The sequence below is a fragment of the Palaemon carinicauda genome, chromosome 44, assembly GCF_036898095.1.
Source record: "Palaemon carinicauda isolate YSFRI2023 chromosome 44, ASM3689809v2, whole genome shotgun sequence".
Taxonomy (NCBI): domain Eukaryota; kingdom Metazoa; phylum Arthropoda; class Malacostraca; order Decapoda; family Palaemonidae; genus Palaemon; species Palaemon carinicauda.
In genome coordinates this window covers 24,592,352-24,610,161 of record NC_090768.1, presented here as the reverse complement: position 1 = coordinate 24,610,161, position 17,810 = coordinate 24,592,352, and the positions used below count along the sequence as shown (strand labels likewise).

Here is a 17,810-nt window from a genome sequence, read left to right as displayed (position 1 = left end):
CCCGAGCGTCAAAAAAAAACAGGTTTTTCTCACGTGACTCAGCCCCGTGACTGAATTTGTGGGTGATCGACCTGCAGGAGGTGTCTCCCCTACACGCTCTAGTAGTGTCCAGATGTGCATTGCTGTAGCTGTACTCCTTCCCCGATTTCTGAGACGAGTCGGGGTCGTTCGCGACCGAGTTTACCCTTCTAAGGTAGTTTGCATAATTATCAAAGTTATTACGTATTATGAAATTGTCGTAGAATGGTGCAACTTGTATAGGTTATCAGTTGTGGAAAGTCTTGGTGGATTGTTTGGCTACCATGTGCATGATTTTTTTTTTAGTTAAAATGTCGTTCATCACCACGAGGACCATTTTACCGCGATTGCCCCTTTTTCATTTTTTTTCATTTTTTTGCCAAGTCATTTTTCCGTAAGATATTGCCAAATAGTGTCGTAAAACTTTTGCTTGTTTAGTGTTGGAAAGTGTGTCTAGATGATCTGGCTACCCATGCATGACTTTGTTTTTGTCAGATACGACGTAGTTATTGGTATATTGGGTATTTAACTGCGGTTACCAATTTCTGTTTTTTTTTTCAATATTTGTAAAAATTACTACGTAGTAAGGAATTGCCGTATATTATTCATTTTTTTTTCATGTTTATGTGTTAGAAAGTGTGCCTTGATGGTTGGGCTAACACGTGCATGTCTTTTTTTTTATCTGAGATGCCGTATATTAGAATGTCGGGCATTTTACCGCGAGTACCCCTTTTTCATTTTTTTTCATTTTTTTGCCAAGTCATTTTTCCGTAAGATATTGCGAAATAGTGTCGTAAAACTTTTGCTTTTTTAGTGTTGGAAAGTGTGTTTAGATGATCTGGCTACCCATGCGTGATTTTATTTTTGTCAGATACGACGTAGTTATTGGTATATTGGGTATTTAACTGCGGTTGCCAATTTCTGTTTTTTTTCAATATTTGTAAAAATTTACTACGTAGTAAGGAATTGCCGTATATTATTGATTTTTTTTCATGTTTATGTGTTAGAAAGTGTGCCTTGATGGTTGGGCTAACACGTGCATGTCTTTTTTTTTATCTGAGATGCCGTATATTAGAATGTTGGGCATTTTTCCGCGAGTGCCCCTTTTTATTTGTTTTGCATTTTTTTGCTTAGTCATGTTACCGTAAGGAATTGGCAAGTAGTGTCGCAAAACTTATATTTTTATAGTGTTGGAAAGTGTTTCTAGATGATCTGGCTACCCATGCCTATTTTTTTTTTAGCCAGATATGGCGTATATATAAGTATGTGTTCGATTTTCCTGTGATTGCCATTTTTTCGTTTTTTCCCATTTCTTTCAAAATTACTACGTACTAAGGAACTATCACAGAGTAATGATTCATTTATATGTTTATTTGTCGGAAAATGTGCCTTGATGGTTTGCCTAGCACGTGGCTGAAAATTTTTTTTTCTGAAATGCCGTATATTAGAATGGCCATTTTTCCACGAGTGCCCCTTTTTATTTGTTTTGCATTTTTTTGCTTAGTCATGTTACCGTAAGGAATTGGCAAGTAGTGTCGCAAAACTTATAATTTTATAGTGTTGGAAAGTGTTTCTAGATGATCTGGCTACCCATGCCTATCTTTTTTTTTTTTTTAGCCAGATATGGCGTATATATAGGTATGTGTTCGATTTTCCTGTGATTGCCATTTTTTCGTTTTTTCCCATTTCTTTCAAAATTACTACGTACTAAGGAACTATCACAGAGTAATGATTCATTTAGATGTTTATTTGTCGGAAAATGTGCCTTGATGGTTTGCCTAGCACGTGGCTGAATTTTTTTTTCTGAAATGCCGTATATTAGAATGTTAGCCATTTTTCCGCGAGTGCCCCTTTTTATTTGTTTTGCATTTTTTCGCTTAGTCATGTTACCGTAAGGAATTGGCAAGTAGTGTCGCAAAACTTATATTTTTATAGTGTTGGAAAGTGTTTCTAGATGATCTGGCTACCCATGCCTATCTTTTTTTTAGCCAGATATGGCGTATATATAGGTATGTGTTCGATTTTCCGGTGATTGCCATTTTTTCGTTTTTTCCCAATTCTTTCAAAATTACTACGTACTAAGGAACTATCACAGAGTAATGATTCCTCTAGATGTTTATTTGTCGGAAAATTTTGTTTACTTTTTTTTTTGATTGAATATCATCAAATTTTTTTAGCTAAAATATTATATTGTTTTACATTTTTTTTTCGATTTTATTTCCCTTCAAAAAAATTTTTTTGGGTCAGAATTTTAATTTTATAGTCGTAAAATAATCGACAATTATCCAGCAACCCACATACAATTTTTATGCATATCCAATAATAATTAGATTAGTAAATAACACCTTGAAATTGACATACCCTTCCTACATTTCAAGTGGCAGATTAGGGAGTCTGAGTCAGTGTGGTTGGCGACCATTTTGTGGACATATCCGAAGCGTAAGCTGCCCTATCTATATATATTCTTGTTCCCTATAGAATTTGTGATATTTTGGTATATTTTTACCTGCATAAATATCATATTATATATTAAATATATGTATTTTTTTACGAAATTTCTAAGTACTCAAAAAATTACCTTTAGATATGGCCCCTGATATAAATGTAATTTACAAAATAATGAAGATTTTTTTACATATTTCTATTTTAGGATAACATATGTTTATTCCCTAAAAAAATTAGCCACTTCCTATTTCATTTGGGTACCCAAAAAAATTCATGAAATTTGGACAAATTTTTTTGGCCAAAAAAAGTTACCCTTTTTTTCTCATTTCAGATCTTCACCTCCATGGGTCTGACTTCATCCAAAATACATCAAGATGTGTCCTAAACATTCAAGAATCAATTCCTAAAAGGATTTGTGTATATATGTATAAACTTTTTTTTTATGAATTTTTATGTCAGGTCTTTTTTTTTTTCTACTTAATTTTTTAAAATATTTATAATAAATAGTTTTTCTGCAGATGAGTAGTATTTATCTTTACAGTTGTTTTAAGCATTCATTGAAGTTTTTTTTGGCAAAAGAAAAAAGGAGGTTACTGCAAAAACTGATTTTTCAAGAATTTTTTTTGGCGTCGGGGTCGTTCGCGTCCGAGTATACCCTTAAAGGGGTGTCCGAGGACCGTACCTATCCAGGGTTAATATTTACTAAAAAGAGGATGCCTTTTACAGGAAAACTAAGCAGGAAATTTCTATTTTGGGGTAGACGTCAACATCTAAACAGCTTTGAGAGAAAAGCAATAACATCAGGAGAGTACAAAAATAAATTTTATAATCAAATGATTTTGTCAAGCTTTCACAAAAACTAATTCCTTATGGCGATTGGAAATATTCTTATATAAAAAGACTAAAGTTTGTACTGTATTCACATATGAACAACCCAAAACTTACAAATAGCAAATTATTTACAAGAAAATAAATCACTTGCCCAAAATCTTAAAAACAACATTAATATACAGTATTCACACCTTAAACATTGCAGCCTCAGGAGATCCCAGCTCAATGAAAGGGGGATTGCCTGTTGCCATTTCTACAACAGTGCAACCTAATGACCAAATATCTGCCTGAAAAGATAAGAGAAACAAAATTAAAACAAAAACTGGCATAAAGGTTAATTCTTAAATATCTCAAAAATACACGCAACCCAAATAATCCTACTACTTAACTGCAGTTACACTGCACAGTTCCAACTGTACATGAAATAAAACTAAAATGGGAATGCTAAGGATTCATGAGATAACCAGATCTTTGAGAAGCTTACAAGCATACAAAAGCTTCAAGTATTTGTTACCATACAATAATAGTCAAGCCTCACTAGAACAGCATTATGAAAAAGCAAAAGTTAGGCAGTATGTTCACTTATAATTACACATTTCATGTTTACAATACTTGGGTAAAATTTGATAATACCTAGTATTTTTTTCCCACACAACTTTTCCGTTTCAAATAAATTTCCATTTGAAAAATCTTTGTAGAAAGAGTAATATTTCATAATAGAATTCATTACTTCCTGATTTATCCAATATTCTTAGTGCTTGTGCTTCAAGCAACAGCTTTGGTCAACAAAAAGTGGATATAAAGAGTTTCTAACCAATCTAAACAGATGATCCTAGTGATGATAATTTTAATTCACAGATGTTGGTACTTGTGACAGTACTAGCATTATTCTATACATTTTCATGAGATTGTGGGGAAGTCAGAAGGTCTCTATGAATGTTGGGAAAGTATTGAAATAAATTTTAGGAAATTTGCTTTATTTTAACTTATTTTACCCAATATACAGAGCTGATTACCGCGTTTAGTTGGTTGGAAGGATGGCGGTATATGCAGCTTAGTCATTCAAATGCGCCCCAATGTAATATGAAGTATACAAAGTAAAGAAAATTCCTCAAATACTTCTTACCTGTAATCTAATCCTCTATAATCTCTAGTTTTTGAAGCTTGAGGATAAGAAGAAATGCCAAACCTGTTTTGCATGAACAAGTGACTCAAGAAACACCATATATCAAAGTTACTGTCTTGGAATGGCAGTAGTCTCTGTGCCCAGGACTTGCCATACAAGAAAACGAGAAGTTATCAAAATAAAAAATATCTGATGATAACACAATACATCACATTTACACAACATTGTGTATCCCAAAATTCCAAAAAATAAAAAAAAACAGGCATAACAAGGGAGACAAAAGGAACAAGATTCCCTTTGGTTCAAGCAGTGACTAAGGGAAGGGACCTAAAGTATGGCATATTCACATGCAATTGGATGTCTTTAAATAAAAGGTAACTAATATAAAATTGCATCATCACTGGGCTGTATTTTTGGCTTATCAAGGGACACATTCATTAAAAAAAAATTAAAAAAAAGTAGCATGGGTCTTTTACTTCTAAAAAAAGTAAAAACTAAATCCAGACAACTGTAGTGTGTTTCACTAACTAACTTCTTTGGTAAGGACAATATTCTAACCAAGGAACTTTTCAATTCTGTAGCACAAGAAAAAAGGGTCTTCACCTTATTCTTAAACTATGAGGTCCTATTAAAATAAGCCTTTTATGCTTGTATAGGGTATATAGGCATCTCATTTCAATCTCCACAACAGTTTGCAGCTGGTAATGATTCATGTCTGGACAGACATCAAGTTCTGTAGTCTTTTTTGTTTTAAAGTCCACTAAGGATAAAAGAGCCTCGTCAGAAGTGATGTTGACAAGACAAGAGATTGCTTGCTCTTCATTAACCCTTTTAGTTTTTGCAGGGTTTATATGAAAAAGTTTTTTTAAGCAACTTTAAACCCATAGATTCAATGGGTTTGCTGATAAGGGAACAGATATATACTGGAGCACCATGGCTAGGTTTCAGATGTGCCTAGATAAAGGAGAAGCCTCAAAACATATCCCTGATGTCTGAACTATTGGATAGTTGTAGCTTAACAAGGCACAAATATGAATCTGTAACCTTTGAAGGCTATAACAGATGTTTTAGTACATGTTGAAAGTTCATGTAAAATCTTGACATTAGTCTAAAGTGAATCTGTTAGAAGATACAGCATTCCTCTACACTTGAGCCCATTAATGTAAACTGATCACTGACACAAGAGGACTTTCTCTATGAAAAGATAATGGGTAACCTTGCCGGTTCAAAATCCTTTTTGCTTGCAGTAGATGGTGTAGAGTTTCCAGGAGGTCCTCCAAAACATAAGGAGATTCCTGTAGAGTCAAAAGAAGTGAGGTTATCTCTTCAGATCTTTCCCAAGTGATGGAGATCGGAGTTAGTCTGCAGGAAGATAAAATAAGTCTGGAAATCATTCTCTTAGGACAAATTGAAGCTTTGAGGGTCATCCCAACATTATTTAATTTCCTGAATCTATTTACCAGTAATTTAATCATGGAGAGCAAGGAGATAACGTAGAGATTAATCTGAAATTTAACCAGTGATAGATCATGACATATACTGCATTGCAGAATATTAGACATCTACCCGCTGGTTGAAGGATGTGAAAAATATTTTAGTTTGAGTGACCTCAAAGTTTCCACAGCAAGGCGACAAATCTGACACTGAGAAGAACATTCCGTGGGTGAGAGTCGATCTCCTCTTCAATTGATCAGTTACCCCTTCATCTTCCCAAGGACAAACTTCAGTATTATAGTAATATCCCAGGTTTCAGCATAGAAGTTTCTGGGCAGAAAGAAGACCTATTGCATTGTTATAATAAGGGCAAAAATCTTGCCTTGCACTCATTCTTCTGTTTGAATCAGGGCATTGAAAACCTCAAAAAGCTTGAAAAAGTTGAAAAAATATCTGCCTTTTCTTATTTCCATACAGCTACGAGGCGCTCTTCTGCTTTAGTTGCACCCGAGCTTTTGACCAACACAACTGAATAAAGAGAGAGGTATGGGTTCTTGATTTCTAGGTTAAAATTGGACAAAAGGTATGGTCTGTCATTCTATAAAGCTTGCAATCAAAATTACATTAAGATATACTGAGACTAGGGTCAAGTTAGTAGAGAGGTACTGTCCTATGATTCCCTTAGGTGGGACTGAAGATGTTTCATTCTGAGGCTTAAATAAAGAAAGGGCTTCTGCAAAGAAGTCATGGTGCCTAGAAAATTTCTCCTTATTACTCCATAATATATCTAGTGAGTTAAGAGTAGGTTGGAAGATTATTGGGCTAACCAGAACACCACATTGGCAAGATCAAGCTCAATTCCTTAACTGTAATGTTCTATGAAAAGAAGTTTGTGAGGGCTAACTAGTCACTCAGATTCAGACATTATTTTTTACCAAATAGACCCACTTTGTAACAGGATCCTTTACTAAAATGAGATAGAACCTAAGGTTATGCTTAAAAAAATTCCCATTGGCACTGTAACCTCTAATCCAATTCTTTACAGCTTCTCCTTGTAGCAGCCTGAACAGGGTATCAGGTATGGTGTTTCACTTTCACGAGTAAGAAACTTGCAAAACACTGTAGACATTTAATGTGGAAGAGACAAGCTTCCACACAAAGTTGCCTGACGTTTTAGTTTTAGCAAAATGTCCTTACTCTCTTGCCAAACAGAAGAAGAGATTAGCATTGAAATTGGGTCTCTGTTTATAAGTCACACTAGGAGTCAAAAGTTTAGGCATGTCTGGACTTTACAAGAGTTCTCGATGAGAGATTTTTCTGCTTGTGCGCACAGGTCCAACTGTGCCACTGCTCAGGTCAATCACCGGCGATCCCAAGCGAGCAAGAATACTTTTGGCCACGCATGGATGTAAGAACCCCTCCAGATCTACAGCCTGTTCCGCCGTGTGGAAAACAGATCAATCGCCAGTGATCCCCCAGAGAGCAATTAGACTTTTTGCTATGCATGGATGTAAGAACCACTCCAGATCTACAGCCTGAGCTTGGCGACTGTGCATGTCTACTAGTACATTCTTCTTGCCTGGAATGAAATTAGCTAACAGCTCTACAGTATTGCCAGCTGCCCAGATGTGATTGCCCCGTCAAAGACTGTACTAGTCTATCTACTTGCTAGTTGACATATGCTACAACAGTAGTTTTATCACTCACCAGCACTACTGGGTGCCCAATTAAACTTTAATGAAAAGCTTGAAGTGGTATGAATGCTGCTTATATTTCCCACAGGTTGACATGCAGGTCCTTTCCCCTAGGAGACCATGCCCCTAAAGCAAATTAGTCCCTCAGGTATGCAACCAATACAGTACCTACTTGAATGTGTCCGAGAACAGAAGCATCTCTGGAAGTGGGGGCTTGAGTGAAAATTCCCAAGTGAGGTTTACCTTGTTATGCCACCTAGAAGGATTGTCTCATACCTCAGGGATAAGAAGGGATAGGAGATGGCTGGCTGGTGACCAATGACGCTTCAGACACAACTGAAGCGAATGCTTCTGGAAACAAGAGTCTGAAATAAATTTATCCTATGAGGAAAAATATCCTAAAAGACACTGCCACAAGCAAGCCATGAGTTCTTGCTTGAACAAGAACTGTTGCACATTGTCTGAGCCTGCTGCTGCGTCTATAAGCATACCCAAAAACTTAATCCTCTGCTTAGGTATGAGACTAAACTTTTCCCAATTTACCACAATCCCCAAATCAAAACAAGAGAAAATCAGCCGATGTTGTTCAAAAAGCAACTGCCTTTCGGAAGAGACCAGGATCAGCTAGTTAGCTGGGATGATACCTAAACAGACATATCCCATTTGAGTAGGGCCAAATTGAGGCCACCTCACTGGTTCCTTCTGTGGGATATCTTAGGGTGGTCTAAAGTCAAGACGTATTGTTCTGCTATCTCTCAGTTACAACCCAAAGGACACTTCTAAAGAGCTTCTCTCTGGCCAGAGAACTATTCTGCAGATCACTGTTTTCCTCACCTACCTTTGCCAAAGAAGTTCATGCACACAGAGTTTAGAGCCATCTTTCTCGGGGAACCAGTTCATGCTGGAAGGGAGCTCTTAGCACTCTTGCCTATCCTAAACTTAGGTCCCAGGGTGCAAATCCATGCAGATGCTTCCTACTAACCTGAGGGGGGAATCATAGGGTTTTTCCCTCAAGACTGTCTTTCTTCTCTGCATTGGCATGAGAGTATGAGAGTTTCAGGCCCTACATCTTGTAAAATCTTCATGGGAGGATGTTCCATAGCATTTGTCCTCTTATAGACTGCTACAAAGACCCAGTACCAGTTGGCCTTGAACACCAGTTCCAGACCACTTCGATTCTATCCCTCCAAAGTGGATATGAAGATACCTGGTGTCACGTTAGTACTGCTACAAGTAGAGGACTTGACACCTTATGTTCGTATCGCAGCTTTCTCAATAGCTTCAGCAAGAACAAGAAGGAAGTGTCTAGACAGTTATTTCTGGCTTAGTGAGGCTGCTTGCTTGCAGATACAGCTTTGATCAGTGAGTATCTCTGCCACTTACAGGAAGAACTCACAGCTACCCCTGTGAGTAGCCTTCCAGTTTACCTGTCAGCATACTTGAAGCTGAAGGTTTGATTTGAAGGTATCGGACCACCTTGGCCTCTCTGAACCTTATTGCCATTGCCCAAAGGCCCTTGGACCCCTTTCCTTGGGTACTGAGTGGTTTCTCAGTAGTTGTGTAGCATTCCTAGCTCGCTTGTGGGACTTGGAATGCAACCCATATATGGTAACATGTTAGGAGTAAGTCTTGAGGTAAAATAGAATGACAGGCTCTTCTATCCCTTCTTGTTCCCCTCAAAGGGAAGTAGTAGCAGCAACTGTTACACACTCGCTGGATATCTGATGCCAGTGAGTTACATGACTAAGTCTACCAAGAAGCAACTGCTCCATCCACATTGCAAGGAGGAGGATGGGACAGTGTCTGACCAAATAGTTTAATTAATGTGCCTGGTTTAACGCTGCAGATGCCATGTCCTTGTTAGTGAAAAAGATTTTCCTTGTCCTAAAACAGGACTCCTTTTAAGCCAATACTAGTCTAAACCATAACAGCTTCCACATCTTATTGATTAACTGTTAGGAGGTTGTTGGGGTCACCTTCCGCACTCCTGCACAGGACCACGAAAGATAAAATCTCCAGAGAAGGAAAGAACATTCTAGTTTAGTTTTAGGGGGCCTCCTCCAACCAAAGAGCAAGTCTCCCTACTTTAAGTGAGAAAGTTTTGCATACACTTACAAACAAAAAACAAATTTTAAAAGAAATCTATTTTTCCTAACCAAACAAACCCAAATCCTTTAAATAAAATTTCTCACCTCAACCACCCTTCTCAGTCCTAGGCCTGAGGAAAAAATAGCTATTCAGTGAGAAGGGTGGGAAGGGCTTCCTTCTTGCACCACCTATGATCAACCAACTACCTTATTAACAATTCAATAGCTATTCCAGCATTGCTAAAGACATACACATATGTCAAAGGACTCTTGTTTAAATACCTAAGAAAAATACAAATTAATTTCTAAAAGCTGTTCTTGAAATAAATATGTACCATGAATACAGGGAAAGATTCAGTAGAATTCTATTACTCTATATTTAACTAAAGAAGATTCCTTGAGAACTATTTACCATATTACTTTAAAAGAAGACATTCAGGAAAAAAAATTAAAATCAATAAAATTTTAAATGATTAATTATCACAGAATGTAGGCATTGCTTACAATGTGCCATGCATGGGCTGAGCCATAGTTTTTCTCTTTATCCAATTTGTTTCTACTTTTGTATCTTGGCTCTTTAGTCATCCCACTTCTCTAACTCCACCTTGTTCCAATTTCAACCTTTCATTTACGGTCTCATGACAATTTAGGAATGGTTACATAGCAATTTTGCTTGTTTGGCTTGATCAAAACACTGTCACATTTCTAAACTCAAAGTTTTATCAAAATATTTTGTTTGCAAATTAGGGATGATAATTTGAGCAACGCAAAAACATTACTATCTTGACAGTTTACTGGGAGGTAAAACAGTTTGGCTGTTTACTGGAGACATGTAACTTTTGAGAAGTTTACTAGGAAAACAAGTCATGGATAAAATTCAAAGCTAAATACTGCCACTGAGGGTTAGAAAATAGTAAATGAAACTGGTTGTCTTTATATAAATACTATGACAAAATACTTAAAATGTGGCTTACATGCTTTGTAGAAATATATATATGAGAGAGAGAGAGAGAGTCAAAGTCAAAGTCAAAGTCAAAGAGAGAGAGAGAGAGAGAGAGAGAGAGAGAGTGTGAGTGTGTGTGTGTGTGTGTGTGTGTGTGTGTGTGTGTGTGTTTTTCTTCTTACCGGTGCACCATAGCCTCTGGCTCCTTTGTCGATAACCTCTGGCGCCATATACTGTAAAGTTCCCGTAAATGTTTCAGTACTTAGGCAAACACCAGCTAATCGTTTTGAAGTTCCAAAATCCGAGATCTTAACAACGCCCGTATATGTATTGACTAGAACATTATCACCTGCGAAATATGAATTTTAATCAATGAACTATATGTACAGTACATAGAATTAATACCAAATTTTAGGATTCAATCCCAAATCCTATGTTATTCCAACATATCTTTCAAAATTGAAATTTTCATCATATATACATACATACATATACCAAGGCACTTCCCCCAATTTTGGGGGGTAACCAACATCAACAAATGAAACAAAACAAAAAAGGGGACCTCTACTCTCTACGTTCTTCCCAGCCTAACAAGGGACTCAACAGAGTTCAGCTGGTATTGCTAGGGTGCCACAGCCCACCCTCCCACATTATCCACCATAGATGAAGCTTCATAATGCTGAATCCCCTACTGCTGCTACCTCCGCGGTCATCTAAGGCATCGGAGGAAGCAGCAGGGCCTACCGGAACTGCGTCACAATCGCTCGCCATTCATTCCTATTTCTAGCACGCTCTCTTGCCTCTCTCACATCTATCCTCCTATCACCCAGAGCTTCCTTCACTCCATCCATCCACCCAAACCTTGGCCTTCCTCTTGTACTTCTCCCATCAACTCTTGCATTTATCACCTTCTTTAGCAGACAGCCATTTTTCATTCTCTCAACATGGCCAAAACACCTCAACATTCATATCCACTCTAGCTACTAACTCATTTCTTACACCCGTTCTCACTCTCACCACTTCGTTCCTAACCCTATCTACTCGAGATACACCAGCCATACTCCTTAGACACTTCATCTCAAACACAGTCAATTTTTGTCTCTCCATCACTTTCATTCCCCACAACTCCGATCCATACATCACAGTTGGTACAATCACTTTCTCATATAGAACTTTCTTTACATTCATGCCCAACCCTCTATTTTTTACTACTCCCTTAACTGCCCCCAACACTTTGCAACCTTCATTCACTCTGACGTACATCTGCTTCCACTCCACCATTTGCTGCAACAACAGACTCCAAGTACTTACACTGATCCACCTCCTCAAGTAACTCTCCATTCAACATGGCATTCAACCTTGCACCACCTTCCCTTCTCGTACATCTCATAACCTTACTCTTACCCACATTAACTCTCAACTTCCTTTTCTCACACACACTTCCAAATTCTGTCACTAATCGGCCAAGCTTCTTTTCTGTGTCCGCAACCAGAACAGTATCATCCGCAAACAACAACTGATTTACCTCCTATTCATGATCATTCTCGTCTACCAGTTTTAATCCTCGTCCTAGCACTCGAGCATTCACCTCTTTCACCACTCCATCAACATATAAGTTAAACAACCACGGCGACATCACGCATCCCTGTCTCAGCCCCACTCTCACCGGAAACCAATCGCTCACTTCATTTACTATCCTAAAACATGCTTTACTACCTTTTTAGAAACTTTTCACTGCTTGCAACAACCTTCCACCAACTCCATATAACCTCATCACATTCTACATTGTTTCCCTATCAACTCTATCATACCCTTTCTCCACATCCATAAACGCAACATACACATCCCTACCTTTTGCTAAATATTTCTCGCTTACCTGCCTAACTGTAAAAATCTGATTCATACAACCCCTACCTCTTCTAAAACCACCCTGTACTTCTAAGATTGCATTCTCTATTTTATCCTTAATCCTATTAATCAGTACTCTACCATACACTTTTCCAACTACACTCAACAAACTAATACCCCTTGAATTACAACACTCATTCACATATCCCTTACCTTTACATAGTGGTACAATACACGCACAAACACAATCTACTGGTACCATAGACAACACAAAACACATATTAAACAATTTCACCAACCATTCAAGTACAGTCACACCCCCTTCCTTCAACATCTCAGCTCTCATACCATCCATACCAGATGCTTTTCCTACCCTCGTTTCATCTAGAGCTCTCCTCACTTCCTCTCTTGTAATCTCTCTCTCATTCTCATCTTCCATCACCAGCACCTCAACACCTGCAACAGCAATTATATCTGCCTCCCTATTATCCTCAACATTCAGTAAACTTTCAAAATATTCCGCCCACCTTTTCCTTGCCTCCTCTCCTTTTCACAACCTTCCATTTCCATCTTTCACTGTCTCGTCAATTCTTGAACCAGTCATCCTTACTCTCTTCACTCGTCAATTCTTGAACCAGTCATCCTTACTCTCTTCACTTCTTTCCAAAACTTCTTCCTATTCTCTTCATATGAATGACCCAATCCCTGACCCCATCTCAGGCCAGCTGCCCTCTTTGCCTCATATAAACTTATAAACATTTATTCATATAAACTTAAAAATAATAACTGAAATGAATTTACTAAGTTAGCTGCGGGAATATTTTACAAACCTTTTATATCCCTATGAACAATTTTTTGGTCATGAAGATACTTGAGCCCTTCAAGTATCTGCTTTGTGTAGTAAGCTATTGTTGCCTCATTCTCTTTAAGGGGACCCCACTTTGATCTTAGCAAAGCAGAAAGTGACCCTCCAGGTACTTGTTCCATGAAGATTTTGAAATAACCATCTTCTGAGGCTGTTCCCAGGTACTGAACAATGTTACGGTGCCGCAACTCTGAATGAAGTTTAATTTCTTCATGGAGAGGTTGTACTTCCCTGAAATTCAAGATATATTCTATATTACAGTATCACTTTAACAAGAAACATTGATCAAGACTGGGAAAACTATAGAAAACAATAAAACCAATTGTCTATAAAACTTAAAATATAAAAACAATGTAACAGCAAAATCAAATGTAGCTGTCTTATAATACAATTATACACTACAATTCTTATTAACCCAGTATATATGTTGTATGTGCACACACAGACATCATTTCCAGTTTTACGTCACTCATCCTCAAGCACTAAATACAAATATAAAATCCAAGTTATATATTTTTTTCTGACCTTACATCTATTTCTACAATCTAAACTGTACAGTACTGTACATCACATGAAAGCTTATTAATGTAGGTATCTGTTTTTTATATAATGATAAGTTATACGTACTTTTCTTTCTATGTTAATTTTGTGTACAGTACTGTATAGGTACCACATGTCACTTAAGGCAGATATCTGACCTACGTTGAAAATCGACTTATGTCAATTGTTTGAAACCATAATATTTAGCAAATATGTTATTACAAATATTTTACTTGCCATATCCATATACTGTACATTCCTACATACGTAGTAAAACAGGAAAACCATTGTATTTGCATTTAATCAACTATAGAAAACTGTTTCTAATGACACTATGATAATTTACAATAATTATGGCCTCTCGTGGCATGGTTGGAACCGACCTGGCCTTTCATTAGAAGGGGCTAGAGTTCAATCCCAAGTATGAGGTAGAAATTTATTTCTATTTGACCACGATGTTGTGTTGATATCTATCCATATTGACTCATTAGGGGTAATTTGAATGAATTACTATCAATTGTGTCACGTGGTGGGCCGAGAAGTCCGGGAAAACTCGCTGGTAAGAGACTGATGTCTCGCCAAGTAAATCCTGAACAGCAGATTAGCAGTTAGGTTCCGACTTCTTTAATGGCCTCTCGTGGCATGGTTGGAACCGACCTGACCTTTCATTAGAAGGGGCTAGGGTTCGATCCCGCACTAGATGAAACGAGAGTAGGAAAAGCATCTGGTATGGATGGTGTGAGAGCTGAGATGTTGAAAGAAGGGGGTGTGACTGTACTTGAATGGTTGGTGAGATTGTTTAATATATGTTTTGTGTTGTCAATGGTACCAGTAGATTGGGTTTGTGCATGTATTGTACCCACTATATAAGGGTAAGGGAGATGTGTATGAGTGTTGTAATTCAAGGGGTATTAGTTTGTCGAGTGTAGTTGGGAAAGTGTATGGTAGGGAACTGATTAATAGGATTAAGGATAAAATAGAGAATGCAATCTTAGAAGTACAGGGTGGTTTTAGAAGAGGTAGGGGTTATATGAATCAGATTTTTACAGTTGGGCAGATATGCGAGAAATATTTAGCAAAAGGTAAGGAGGTGTATGTTGCGTTTATGGATCTGGAGAAAGCGTATGATAGAGTTGATAGAGAAGCAATGTGGAATGTAATGAGGTTATATGGAGTTAGTGGAAAGTTGTTGCAAGCAGTGAAAAGTTTCTACAAAGGTAGTAAAGCATGTGTTAGGATAGGAAATGAAGTGAGCGATTGGTTTCCGGTGAGAGTGGGGCTGAGACAGGGATGTGTCATGTCGCCGTGGTTGTTTAACTTGTTTGTTGATGGAGTGGTGAGAGAGGTGAATGCTCAAGTGCTTGGACGAGGATTGAAAATGGTAAACGAGAATGATCATGAATGGGAGGTAAATCAGTTGTTGTTTGCGGATGATACTGTTCTGGTTGCAGACGAGGAAGAGAATCTTGGCCGATTAGTGACAGAATTTGGAAGGGTGTGTGAGAGAGGGAAGTTGAGAGTTAATGTAGGTAAGAGTAAGGTTATGAGATGTACGAGAAGGGAAGGTGGTGCGAAGTTGAATGTCATGTTGAATGGAGAGTTACTTGAGGAGGTAGATCAGTTTAAGTACTTGGGGTCTGTTGTTGCAGCAAACGGTGGAGTGGAAGCAGATGTATGTCAGAGAGTGAACAAAGGATGCAAAGTGTTGGGGGCAGTTAAGGGATTAGTAAACAATAGAGGGTTGGGCATGAATGTAAAGAGAGTTCTATATGAGAAAGTGATTGTACCAACTGTGATGTATGGATGGGAGTTGTGGGGAATGAAAATGACGGAGAGACAGAAATTGAATGTGTTTGAGATGAAGTGTCTAAGGAGTATGGCTGGTGTATCTCGAGTAGATAGGCTTAGGAACGAAGTAGTGAGGGTGAGAATGGGTGTAAGAAATGAGTTAGCAGCTAGAGTGGATATGAATGTGTTGAGGTGGTTTGACCATGTTGAGAGAATGGAAAATGGATGTCTGCTAAAGAAGGTGATGAATGCAAGAGTTGATGGGAGAAGTACAAGAGGAAAGCCAAGGTTTGGATGGATGGATGGGGTGAAGAAAGCTCTGGGTGATAGGAGGATAGATGTGAGAGAGGCAAGAGAGTGTGCTAGAAATAGGAATGAATGGCGAGCGATTCTGACACAGTTCCGGTAGGCCCTACTGCTTCCTCCGGTGCATTGGATGACCACGGAGGTAGCAGAAGTAGGGGATTCAGCGTTACGAAGCTTCATCTGTGGTGGATGACGGGGGAGGGTGGGCTGTGTCACCCTAGCAGTACCAGCCGAACTCGGTTGAGTCCCTTGTCAGGCTGGGAGGAACGTAGAGAGGAGAGGTCCCCCTTTTTTGTTTCATTTGTTTGATGTCGGCTACCCCCCAAAATTGGGGGAAGTGCCTTGGTATATGTATGTATGTGACTAAGCCAAAGAAAAGAAAAGGCTATTCGATTATTATCCACATATCCTTTATTGCATAATGATGGGTATATGTGGATTTATAGATCTGGGCTTTATAGCCCTGCATTAGGGACTGTGAGACCAATAAGCTCTCAAGTGCATGTAGGCTAAAACCCTACAATTACACAATGGGGTAAAAGTTAGAAGAGTCAGACAAGATGGAAGAGAGAAAGCAAGAACGCATATTAAGTAGAAGTATACAAGGCAAGTGCAGCTAGGGCCTGAAGGAATCCTGCAAAGACCCCTATATAATGCCAACAGTGCAACACACTGACAGCAGTGATTGGTTAGGCTTAGATTTGAATGGAACTAACGATCAGAATTATGAAAAACTTTATACAACAGTGCCAAGATTAATATCCAACTAGATATAAAGAATTTAATATACCACATATTTTTGTACAGCAAGTTAAGATGAGAGTCATCTATCTAACACAAGACAGGAGAACAATAGAATGAAAAGAAACAAAAGGAAATCTTGCATCTTTTTTTAAAGCCCTTCAATAGCAAGTAAAACTCATAATAATATCATAAACAATCAATTAAATAGATTACTTACCCAATATTTTTCTCAGGAACTTCTTTAACTGCAATTCTAACTTGAGTATTGAGATCTCTTGCTGCATATACAACGCCGTATGTTCCTTTCCCAAGAATCATTCGCTTTCCATTGTCATCCATTTCATATTCGTACTGTCGACAAGATTTTTTTTAGCAAATAAATAAAATATAAATACATCTCAGAACTTGTCCTATATTACATACTTAATAACACATCAACTTAGTTTAAAGCCTCAATATCATTATTCTCTGGGTCTTCTTAAAGGTTGATACCATGCTGCTTTTTAAATGGTCTGCACAATATTTTTGATGGTCACAAGATACTATTAATGCCAAAAGAAGACTTCCATTTCACTTAAAAAAATTGTACAGTATACAGCAAAAATAGTGATACCTGAATTAAGTGATTTTCGTTCGAAAGTCACTAACTGGCAACTCTCACATTCTTCACATTTCTAATAAGACTAGGTTCCCAGGACAAAGCATTTTGAAACCTTGCTCAATAAAAGATACAGTTCATAAAGGACAATTTGAAATAATCTATGCTATATTTTTTATCAAAATATCAGCTAGATCATTATGGAAACATTAACTCAATAATCTTTAATTATGATAAAAATGAAACCAAATCAATACCTAATGAGTCTGAATTTTTAGCCACCATAGTCATGTATTCAACGTAAAGAACCTATCGGAGATGTAGTTGTGGGCGGGGTCTAACCGAACATCAACTGGCAGTCTCACGGTGGCACTCTCACAAGCAAGTCATCTGTCAAATATGACTAGAGCTATCCAACAGCCACCAGATAAATGTAATTCTAGTCAAGCTTACTTCACCAGATTCTCCATAAAAATAGATATAACTATTCATCTTAACATGAACGAAACAACTGTTTATAGATGGCTAAACGATACAAAGTGA

At 37.7% G+C, this 17,810-nt stretch overlaps 1 protein-coding gene across 8 annotated transcripts in view; it reads right to left on the bottom strand.

The window, feature by feature from the left end:
- Positions 1-17,810, bottom strand: part of Ask1 (apoptotic signal-regulating kinase 1) — a 196,408-nt gene that overhangs the window by 128,472 nt on the left and 50,126 nt on the right. For all 8 annotated transcript variants that reach the window (XM_068366648.1, XM_068366646.1, XM_068366641.1 and 5 more), the window contains exons 13-16: positions 16,887-17,020; positions 13,257-13,522; positions 10,761-10,927; positions 3,486-3,581 (exon numbers count right to left, since the gene is read on the bottom strand). In XM_068366648.1, the coding sequence (XP_068222749.1) occupies positions 3,486-3,581; positions 10,761-10,927; positions 13,257-13,522; positions 16,887-17,020 (663 nt within the window). The remainder of the gene's footprint in view (positions 1-3,485; positions 3,582-10,760; positions 10,928-13,256; positions 13,523-16,886; positions 17,021-17,810) is intronic.